The 12,105-nt window shown below is 43.6% G+C and overlaps 1 protein-coding gene across 1 annotated transcript in view; it reads left to right on the top strand.

Annotated features, from left to right (window-relative positions):
* The first annotated feature begins 4,245 nt into the window (after positions 1–4,245).
* Positions 4,246–12,105, top strand: part of C2H3orf70 (chromosome 2 C3orf70 homolog) — a 77,389-nt gene continuing 69,529 nt past the window's right edge. Inside the window, exon 1 of the mRNA XM_025377348.1 lies at positions 4,246–4,666. Coding sequence (XP_025233133.1) covers positions 4,471–4,666 — 196 coding nt within the window. The 5' untranslated portion in view covers positions 4,246–4,470. The remainder of the gene's footprint in view (positions 4,667–12,105) is intronic.

Raw genomic sequence — 12,105 nt, forward strand, 5'->3', positions numbered from 1 at the left:
ATGCATGAACTGTCCTATGGAGAGGTCCATGGAGATCCAAACAACCAGTGAAAAACAACAGTTCCCTAAGGAACTGAATCTTGCTAACATACAGTGAGTGAGTGAGATTGGAAGCAGACCCTTGCCTGGTTGAACCTTTAGATGAGAAAGAAGCTTTGGCCCATATCTTCATCGCAGCTTTGTGAGAGACTTAGAAGCCGAGGACCTACTGAAGTTACATCTGGGTTCCTGACTCACAGACACCGTGTGTTGTTTGAATTTGGGAGTAATTTGTTACAGCGCAATAGATAACTAATACACACAGCTAAGCTCAGAGTCAGCGTCGGAGGCGACTATCCAACGGTACCATTATATGAAGAGTAATTATATGAATTATTTATACACACTTGCAAACAATTTACCAAAGATGAATCTTTTCCAGCCCTTTAGAACCTGAGATGAAATTATTTTCACTATTTTCATAACTACTTACTCTCTGTGCTAAATATTGAAAACAAGGCGGAAATATTCCTGGCCTCAAAGAGTGTACAGTTTGTGTCGGGGAAGGGAGATAGGGAAAGATATTAATTGAAGAATTCCTTCTCTAATTTTTGTTTAAAATTGGGATAAGTGACTTGAATGGAGAGCGTGTATAGTTCAGTCTGGACTAGTCAGAGAAAGTGGCACTTAAGCTGAAGAGGTAGACGGGGAAGTAAGAGCCAGGGGCATGGGAAAATTCCAGGCAGAGGGAGTAGCATTCTTTTTTTTTTTTTCTGAGATGGAGCTTTGCTCTGTCGTCCAGGCTGGAGTGCAAGTGGTACAATCTCAGCTCACCGAAACCTCTGCCTCCCGGGTTCAAGTGGTTCTCCTGCTTCAGCCTCCTGAGTAGCTGGGATTACAGGTGCGCACTACCACACCCGGGTAATTTTTGTATTTTTAGTAGAGACGGGTTTTTGCCATATTGGCTGGTCTTGAAATCCTGACCTCAGGTGATCTGCCTACCTTGGCCTCCCAAAGTGTTGGGATTACAGGCATGAACCACTGTGCCCGGCAGGGAGTAGCATTCTTTCTTTCTTTTTTTTTTTTTTTTGAGATGGAGTCTCATTCCGTGGCCTAGGGTGGAGTGCAGCGGTGAGATCTTGACTCACTGCAACCTCTGCCTTCCGGGCTTAAGTGATTCTCCTGCCTCAGCCTCCTGAGTAGCCAGGATTACAGGTGCACGCCACCATGTCTGGCTAATTTTTGTATTTTTAGTAGAGATGGGGCTTCACCATGTTGGCCAGGCTGGTCTCGAACTCCTGACCTCAGGTGATCCACCTGCCTTGGCCTCCCAAAGTGTTGGGATTACAGACGTGAGCCACTGCACCTGGCCAGGAGTAGCATTCTTAAAGGGGAGCTGGAGAAGTGGTCAGTAGCTACAGGACAAGTTCATATTTATGATCAGATTGTATGCTATTATGCAATAATTATGGTTAGAGGTTTTAAAATTTCCTTTAGAGATATACACCAAAATATTTATGGATGAAACGATTTGATGTTTGAGATTTGCTTCAAAGTGATCCAGTGGACAGGCTGGGGGCCTGGAGTGGGTGGCGCTGTAGGTGAACAAGGTTTTCTAAATGAGTTCATAATAGTTGAAACTGGGTGATGGGTACATGGGTACATGGGGGGCGGTTATCCTCATCTCTCTATGTTTGTGTATTTTGGAAAGTTTCAAAATAAAAAATTTAAAAATCATATCCCAACAACACATCCTGAAAGCTGTGTGTATATATTTGAGAGGTCACAGCAATTACCTCCTCCTGCTCCACACCAGACGGTAGAAGTCAATAACATCTTTTAGGGCAAGGGGATGGAATGAGTTTCACGGTACAGAAAACGTAAAGGCTTCTCAACTTCAAATCATGTGGCTAACCTAAAATAAGGTGTTTGGATAATTTATCTTGCCTCCTAGCTGAAGTGCTATATTGCATTCTTTCTCATGCTCATTTTTTACTAGCTGAGATGGTATATTTCATGTATTGTGGAATCTTACCACATGGTTCACCCTAGGGTAAAAGTCAGGGGAAGGATCCCATACAAGCATGCGTTACTGAAATACAGAGAGGATGCAGTCATAAGCCCTTCTATGATACGGGCAGTATTAGAGTGAGTTATAGGTTGGAGAAAGACAAAAATAGGGTAAAACAGATGGAAAGTACTCTTTGTTTGAAAAATTGTTGGTTGGCTTGGGGATTTCTTTGATTAAGATTTCTCTGCCTTTTACTTATGTTATTCTGAGGTAGGTCAGACTGTGAAGTTAACAGCAGGGGTGCATAGATTTTATGCCAGAGATGTATTCCTTTAGGATTTTGGGGGAGCAGTTGGGGTGGAAGCTGATGAGATGACGCTTCATGTTTGCAATTTGTTTCAATGTTAGGTTAGTGGGAGAACTACAGTTTGTGATTTTGATTCAGACCTTTCTGGAAAATACTTTTGCTGCCAAATTGAGTCTCTCCCCAACCCCTAATAAATGAAGATTTCACTAGAGTCAGATATATGCAAATTACATTTCCCTTCTCAAGCCAAGGTTAAATAAAAGGGAAAATTATGAAAGATTGCTTATGGCAGCAAGGATTTTCAGCGCTTGAGGATGAATTTGGTTATTTCAAAACCATGATGAGTCTCTTGTCAGTGCAAAGCAGGAAAGGCATAAAGGAGAAAGTGGACCTGGGCATAAACATGTTCCCACAGTGTTTGTGCTGAAAGCCTTGTTCCTTGGACAAGCATTCTTCTGTGCTGTGAAAAACGTTTGGCAAAGAAGGAAGGGGGTGTCCCCTCCTTTCCTGTGCTCAAGGCTGGGTTCTGGCCTTGTTGCAGGGGAACACTAATTCCCAGCAGTGCACCCTGGGAGCAAATGGTTTGTTTCCTCTTCACTGAATCCAGCCTGGGGTCGGTTCTCAGCAGCAGAGCCTGGCATGGAAAATCTATTTGGAGCAACTTGTCCCCAGGAGGGAAGAGTGCAAGCCGATTGTGTGAGGAAGCCGCAGCCACCACAAGGTCAGTCACACCTGCTGGCCAGGGCAGGCACTAACACACAAAGGCAGAGTCCTCCACAAAAATGAGTCCTGTTTGTGTGCCCACCCACCCCTATGTACCACATACACCCGATTTGATCCATATATACGATGCACACACTCGACATGCCAGATACACGCACTGCACTGCCACACATATACCATACACACACCAAATACTCTGTATTACTAAGCACATCCACCCCCACACCACGTGCACAAGCACGTGCACGTCCAACTACACACATACACATATTCTGCACACCACATACACTCAACTACACACACACCACCCACACCCCACCTCAGCTATAACATTCATCTCACACACACATGTATACACACAGCTCACCAGTCACTTGCATCATGCATACCACCCACCATGTACCATGAACGCACCTAACCACACACCAACCACACACGCATACGCACCACACATACTCCAAATCATAGACAGGCACGCCACACACATCCCTTGCACACCAAATTACACATATGCAGACACACACACATCACTGCACCCAGCTTGGTTGCTTTCCCGCTCAACGGAGGCGGGGGTGGGAGGAGAAGGGGGAGGGGCTGCAGTCCAGGAGAAGGTTGGGGCGGGCGCGGGAAGGCCTGGGGTTTGGGGCGAGGCGGGCAGGGATTGGCGGTGCTGGCCCCTGACACGCTGAGTGGCCGCGCTGGGGCGGGAGGCCGGCCCTGTGCGGGGGAGGGCGCGCGTGTGCACGAGCGTGTGCGCGCCTCCCAGGGGCTCCATGCCCAGACACGGGGAGGTGTGTACGAGGGAGATGTGAGACGCGCGCGGGGAGAGGCTGTGTGTGTGAGATCCTCGCTCCGGGATGCGCCGGGTCCGGGCCACTGGAGGTTCGGGTGGGCGTGGGCCGGGTGTGCGCAGCCCTCCGTGGAGCGTGTGGAAGCGTGTCAGTTCTCGGTGGCCAGTGTCACTCGGAGGGAAGTGCATATGTAGGCCGGCGTGCGTGTGAGTACAAAGCGGCCGAGGAGTGTGTGTTCACCACGGCCCTCCGTCGGCGTCTTTCTCCGAGGAAGGAGTGAGTGTGTGAGCAGGACCTCGCTGTGATCGGCTGGGACGCCGACGGCCGCGCTCCCCGGCGGGGTGTGTGTGAGGAGGCCGGGCTAGCTGAAGAACATCGCGCGGGGCCGACCGGCGCGCGCCTGTCCGCGTGCGTGTGCGCGTGGGGCGCGGCGCGCGCCGCGGCGGAGGGAGGGAGGCGGCAGGCCCGGCCCCGGTCGCAGCGCCCGGGGCGGCTCCTCCTCGAGCCTGGGACCGCCGCGCTCCCGCCGCCGCCGCGTGCTGGCGTGACTCCCAGCCCGTGCCGCGCCCTCCCGCGTCCGCAGCCGGCTCGGCTTCCTGCCCGCCCAGACGTCGCTTCTCTCGGGCTCCCGGTGTCGGCTCCGCGCGGAGGGAGAGGAAATGAGTGCGGCGGCGTCGCCGGCGCCCGAGCGGGGTTGGAAGAGCGAGAAACTAGACGAGGCTCAGGCCCTGGCGCGGAGTTGTGCCGCCCGCAGACCCGACTTCCAGCCGTGCGACGGGCTGTCCATCTGTGCCACGCACAGCCATGGCAAGTGCTTCAAGCTGCACTGGTGCTGTCACCTAGGATGGTGTCACTGTAAGTCGAGCCGCGTCTTCCCGCCTTCCGCCGCGGTCCGGGGGACGCCCGCCGGGCCGTCCGGGGTCGCTGCCTGGACTCTGTGGCCGCGGAGCTCCGGGCTCGGCCGGGGTTGCTCTGCCGCAGGCTGGGGCCACCCTGGGCTCTGGGCCCGCCGGAGCTTTCCTCGCGCCGGACGGCTCGGGTTGGCGCTGCCTTGGCGACGAGATGAAATCCCGTGGGGCGCCTCCTTTCTTTAGCTACTTCTGCAAAAGGGAGCTCCCTGTCCCAGGGAAGCGGGAATCTGTTTTTTTCTTTTTCTTTTTTTGACCAACGCGTCCAGGCAGTGTTTTGAGAAATGGGAGAGAGCCAGCAGAGTTGTTGACAGCCGTAGGAGATGCCTTTTTTCAAGGCTGCTGGTTAAAGATGCTCCTCTTTTTCTTTCTCACTTTTGTCTTCCTGGGCTGCTATTTAAAAGAAGGAGCCTTTGGAAATCCAATTGTTCCCCCTTGATTGTACACAAATTGAGAAAAAGCGCTAATGTGGGAGGGATTGCTCCCAAGAAGTTAATATTAACAGTTTGGAAGGTTGAGCTCCTTAAATACCCAGTTGTAGAATTTAAAGCCAATAAATGAGACTTACAAAATTACAAACTAAAATGAGCGAAAGTAAGCTTAATAATCTTAAACCAATTTATAAAAGCCAGAACCAAATGGTCTAAACCCTTTCTTTGTGTTTATCCTCCTGCCTGTGATTTTTAAATAGATTAAACTTAAGTAGCCATTTAATTAGAATTTCACAATTTGATTAGCTAATAGTATTTGGACTATATCCGATGAATCATTCCTTTTAAGAAATATATTCTAAAGTTACTTTCCACATACATTTATAATAGAGGGCTTTGGAGTGCTTATTTAGGACATTTTCCAAGTGATCTTAAGTTAAAATGAATTTTTCTTTGTTGAGGAGAAAAAAAATAGCTGACAACCAGGGATGCAGTACATAACAAATCCTTATTTACATTAATCGAACATAAATGGATATTTTAAATCGAATTCATGAATTCAAGGATAGAGGATCATTTTCTTTACAAATTCTAGGCACACAGAACAGTATTGATTTTTGGTGTTCCATTTGCCGGTGGGCCAGTTTCTTCCTGTTTCTCATTATTCCTATTGTGCTCAGATCTGTTCTCATTTGTTAATATAAAGCATTGCTTCACGGTGGGACAGGGTACCGAGTTGGAAGTAGCAACTCTAGGAAACCTGGGATACTGAGGTGCACAAGTAGAATCTGGACATTCATTCATTTCGTGGGAAAGTATAGAATCGTTGTGTAAAATGTGAGGAATATTCAAGATAGTCCAGGTTACTATCTGTCTTATTTTGACAGTGTCTTCTGTAAGTACATCGTTACTGATGGGAACCTGGCAGTCTTCATAGACAGCTTCTCCCTTCATTAGCCTTGACTCTTAAAATACTCTTCCTTATATGGAGCTGAAATCAGTTACTTTCTAACTTCTTTCTTCTGCTCCTATTTCTGCCTTATGAAATCATATAGAACAATCGAATCCTTTTTTAGATCATGGCTGTTTCAACTCTTCATATATACGTAGCTGAATATACATACGAATTTCTTGCGCATATGGACTGTCTTCGCTCTGTATCCCTGGCCATTCTCACAATGTCTTTCCTGAAATAGGTTTAACAATAATGTTCATTGAATGACTGAATGAAGCTAGTGATCATCTTTCTCTTAAGGCATTGCTTTGTCCTATTTATAAATTTCCAGTCCCTTCTGCCTTTCCTTTTATGGAATAGTATCCAGGCTCCTAAGCATCTTGGTTGTTCTCTTCTGAACATGTGCCAAGGTGGTTTTGATCTTTTGAAGACTGTGGCCCCTAGAAAGGTAGACAATATTCCAGTTGTGGTCTGATCAGTCTAGAGTTGAACAAGACCACTACCTCCCATGTTCGAGATACTACTACTGCTGCAGCTAGCATCACATTAGCTTTTCTGATATCTTCATCACATACTGAGCTTGCTGCTGTCAGATTGAACTAAGTTTACCATCAAAGCCATTGAGCTTTTTTTTTTTTTAAACATACATGACAAGCCACTGTTTGCCCATCTCACAGTTACATATATATATATATATATTTGGACACAGATACTGATCCCTTAGATATCTTTTCCTATTAAATTTCATTTCATTAGAGTTAGCCTAATTTTGTGTGTGTGTGTTTTTAGATCCTGGCTCTTTCTTAATATATTTATAAGCTGTTTCTCCTAGGTTCATGTCATCCCCACACTGCATACCAACAGTAGTACAGTACATCTTCATTAAAGTTATTGATAACATTGTTGAACAAGAGAAAGCAAGAGATAGAGTCCTGAAGCTTGTGGGTAGAACCGCCCTTCAGGTTGATAGCAATTCATTAATGAGCACTTGTTAGTTATGATTGGTCAAACAATTACCTAGCCTCCTAGTTGCACTGTTATCCATCTTATATTTATCTTGTATATGGGTGTAATGAAAACCTGGTCAAATACCTTGTTAAAATCCTGTCAACACACTGTTTTTACTGCCTCTTTTTGATCTGTGACCTATCTGTACATACACTCTTTAAAAAAACAAAAAACAAAAAACAGGAAATTAGATTAATCTGGTAAAACTCAGGTTGATTCCACAAATGGTCACCATTTTCTTTTCCAAATGGTTAGAAACTGTTTTAAAATAAATAATCTGAATTTAGAAAAGGATTGACGTCAAGTATACTGGACTGTCGTTGGCAGTTGTTTCTGTCTTTTAAAAAATCAGGACTACAGTTATTTGTTCTTTTCCAGTCTTTGGCAATCCTCCGGTTCTCCACACTTCCTCCACTGGCAGCAGTTCAGTGATCCCATTCACTAAAAGCTTGACTTCATTTAAAGCAGCTGGTGCTCTGTTACAGTCTCCTCAGTTATACTGGGCATTAATTCTACCTTTTCTAGCCCAAAATAAGCAGAGTTAACATACTTGAAAAGTTCTCCTTTCCTTTTTGGTATTCATGGAGTTTATAGTATCAGTCCTAAGCAGAATTCCTTTAATTCTGTTGAACATATATTGAGCACTTCTCTTTATGAGACATTATTTTAGAAACTCAGAATACAAATATGAATACAGCTGGACCATAGTGGACCCAATATGGACCATTATGGACCTTATATGCAGAGTCTAAGGACACAATCATACTGTATTCACTTTTTTTTTTTTTTTTTTTTTTTTGAGACAGAGTCTCGCTCTTGTTGCCCAGGCTGGAGTGTAGTGGTGCAATCTCTGCTCACTGCAACCTCCACCTCCCAGGTTTAAGCGATTCTCCTGCCTCAGCCTCCCAAGTAGCTGGAATTACAGGCGTGCACCACCATGCCTGGCTAATTTTGTATTTTTAGTAGAGACGAGGTTTCACCATATTGGCCAGGCTGGTCTCAAACTCCTGATCTCAGGTGATCCGCTCACCTCAGCTTCCCAAAGTGCTGGGATTACAGGCATGAGCCACCACGCCCAGCCCATACTGTATTTATTTTTGTAATTCTTTTAAAATCACAAATGATAGAAGTGAGAAAACTGTCAGTTTGTTTGCCAAATCTGAGAATACTAAAATGAGAGGATTATCCCGACGCTTGAAAAAGGTAGATTCAAAACAAGGAAGTTCAGTTTTATGTGGTTGATTTTAATCTTGTGAAATGTATAGACTTATAAAATAGAAAAAGCTTAAAAATATATATATATGTCCATAAAAGACATAAAGCACGTATACATTCACAGATTCAGTGCTCGATGCATTATCAAAGGAAATGACTAGTGTATTTGGGTAATGCTGCATTTTTGAGGATGTTGTCTGGGAGGAAAGCATCATGTGTTCTGTTGGTATCACTGTCAAAAATAGATTATTAAGCCGAATTAACCATGAATGTGAATGTGTAACTTAATTTTTCCCAGTAAGGAGTGATATTGGCTTGAATTAACGAGTGAAGGTTTTCAAGAGGCGTTTTAAGAGAGAAAAAAATACATGGCTTGCCTAGAGAAGAGGGATGGGAAAGAAATCATATGTAGGTATTGTAAAGTAGAATTCTGTGGCTACTTAGAATACTTAGAAAGAATAAGAAATTAGATTGGTGGAGGTGGAGATAAGTCAGTGTATTTGACAGATATTTGAGGTGAAATCTGTAGGGTTGATTAAATTTGGTTGGGAAGGGAGGGGAAGATTATTACGGTTAACTTCTAGAATTCTGCTTTATGCAGCTGTGGATGGGGGTGCCATTCACTAACAACAATAAAATACTGGGTAACTAGGATTTGGAGGAAGGTCATGAATCCAGTTTTGGATCTGCTGAATTTAAGCTGCCTTTGTCCTCACATGGTGTTGTCAGTAGGCAGTTAGATATAGGGATGTAGAACTCAGGGGAGAGGTCCGGGCCGGAAATAATATGGAAGTAATTTACTTACTTACAGGTTGCAGTTGTAGCTGTGATGAAGCATGAGCACCATGGTAGAGACTGTAGCATGAGAAGTAAAAAAAACCATTAAACTTTCCCTTTACAACACCAGAGTGTTTTCTTTTAGGACATCAGAGTCTGGGTACAAGAGGATAAGCTGGCAGAGGAGTCTAAGAAGAGATGGCTAGAGAAGAAAAATCTGGAAAATACGGTATTGCAGAAGCCAAGGGAAATTAACGTTTTAAGAAAGGGTATGAAGATGAAACCAGTTTTCAGCAGGCTAATTATTAGATATTGGTAAAATACACAAAAGTGATTTTCATTATTATGGAGAAGAGGGTGAAAGGTTTAGTCTTGCAACAGTGACTTCAGGAATATACTTAATTGAAGCATTAGTCAAAGCTGTTGGAGGCTCTCAAGGCAAAAGAGAACAGAGTGTTAGGAGCTAAGAATTAGGACACAGAGATAATTGTTAATATTTACTGAGTGATTACTTTGTGCCAGAATAAGCTTATTATGCTGAGCACTTAATAGCCAATTATGTAATTATGTCCATTTCACAGTTGAGGAACAAGGCTTAGAGCTTTTCCATGAGCACATAGTAAGGAGGAGAGCCTGGATTCGGATCTAGGTCTGTTTGGTTCTACACCTGGACTCTTAACCATCATTGCACTGTAGAGCAATTTAAAATTAGTGAGCAGAACCAACAGAGCTCAGTTCCATTAAAGCCAATGATGGGGAAAGTTTTTAAGAAATGGGTGGCAAGTTGTATCAGTTGCAGTAGTTAAATCCAGAAGAATGAGAACTGTAAAGAGGTCACTGTATGTGATAGGAAATGACATTCAAGTTAAGGGTTAAGGAAGAGAAAGTGATTAGAAGGTGACAGGTGGGGCTGAGTGGGTGGATGTGGTATGACGTAGGTGCTACCAGCAAAACTGAGTTGGCTTAAGAAAATCACATAATAGATAAGCTCAGTTTTCTGTAGAAGACATCTTAAAAGATTCTGTTTCAGGTTGAAAGCAGGAAGAGTGGGACTTGATGTAGTCTAATAGATGATATTAGCATATCTAAAGGAAGACTGTCACAGCAAAAGGTAGATGGGCAGCATAGAAATAGAGAAAAATGGGAGTTGGAGAGGCAGAATTTGGGAGTGCTTTTCAAGACTGTTGAGAGAAGGTGGTGTGCTGCCTAGAGAGTTTAATATCTCTGGTCCTTATGGCTGCGCTGTCCCAGCAAATGTTTGGTTATACATTTGGCTTCCTATTTATAGATTTCCTGTAGGGAGAGGAGGAGTTGATTAGAGGGTTCAACTGTCAGGACCTTGGGGCAGATATACTTTTTTCGTCAGTAAATTAGCATTGTGGTTTTGTGTTATTCTATTTGTTCTGTTTTCCTACTTGTACAACTCTAGGAAAACTCACAAAATCAGGTTCTGACTTCCATGGGAAAATGCCATCTGGTTTTCCTAAAGGACTTCTGATTCATATCAATAACAATAGCTACAAAAAATGTGTTTAAGGAGTTTGACGAATGAAAACTAGCAACAACACCACAAAATAACGGTAATTTGGTTGGAAAAGTCAACTAAAGTTTTTTTCTAAAAATGAGGGTTCTAACCTTGCCTAGTGGTTGAAGGAAGAGGATACAGATTTTAAGAGGAGAGGTGTGAGGTGAAGTTCTGAGTGAGTTTCCTCAAAGCGCTTCCAGAGGTAGAGAACGCTGATAGGTTCTTCCAGAGATAAGAGAAAGCTGATAGGTTCCTCCAGAGATAGAGAACGCTGATAGGTTCTTCCAGGTGAAGAGAAAGCTGATAGGTTCTTCTAGAGATAGAGAATGCTGATAAGTGTCTTTCTGTGTAGCTGGTGCTTCAATGATGGATGCACATAAACTTCAGCAATAACAAATAACATACATCATGGCTATGTACAGGCACATAACTTTTTGTAATCTTTTTGCATGTACTTGCTCATTTAAAGGTCACAACAGTCTTATGAAATAGGTACTGTTACTATCCTCATTTTTAAGATTAGGAAATTTGCCCAAGGTCACGTGTAGTACCCCCAGCTGCCTGTGGCAAATGTATATCAAAATCTTACAGACCAGCTGGCAACCAGGGCTGTCGGTTTCTCGGTTCCACTGAAGGTATAGTAAGGATGATTTCAGCTGTTTTAAATTCCTTTTGGAACTAGCATGTTGAGAATGCTTTCTGATTTTAAGAGAAGGGCAATTATATGCAGTATGAATATTTTTGGAAAGGTTGTGAACTCTATAAAACCATGCTTTAGAAAACATTTAATAATGTTTTTGAATAAAATAAAATTAAAAAATATAAAGAAGCAAAAAAGACTAGGCAGTTTTTATTATTTGTATGATATGAAGCTTCAGTCATGTCATATCCTCAACTAATCTCTGACTGGCACAAGCCATTTTTAGATTTGCATACATACCATTAATTATTACTGGCTTCCAGGCCTGTTGAACTTAGAGATTTAAACCACATGGCTTTTGAGGGCCTTTCTATAATTTCCCACATTACAAAATCCTCACTTCATCCGAATTTGTTCTCTCATGTTATAGATCTCATTAATTACAGGAAAGAATGTTTCCAGGGAAATTGTGTTGTTAATTCCAAATCAATATAGGAACACATGCCTTTGGCAACCAAAAGTTGTCTGGTAGAGGATTTGTTTTCTTAAAAAAATAAGGAATCGTATATACACAGAATGTGGAAGGCAGAGTATAGTCCAACAAAGAACATCTGCATTTGAACTGAGTCTTACTGTTTGCAGGGTGACTGGGTAGATTACTGAACCTCCTGCAGCTTCCGTGTACTCTTCTGAAAAATAGGAATGACAATTCTGTTTCATCCAGGCACGGTGGTGGGTGCCTGTAGTGCCAGTTACTTGGGACCGCTTTGGCCCAGGAGCAACATCGCGAGACCCCCGTCTCTTAAAGAAATCCTACCTCACAGAGTTGTTGTGA

The sequence above is a fragment of the Theropithecus gelada genome, chromosome 2 (assembly GCF_003255815.1).
Source record: "Theropithecus gelada isolate Dixy chromosome 2, Tgel_1.0, whole genome shotgun sequence".
NCBI classification, from domain to species: Eukaryota; Metazoa; Chordata; class Mammalia; order Primates; family Cercopithecidae; genus Theropithecus; species Theropithecus gelada.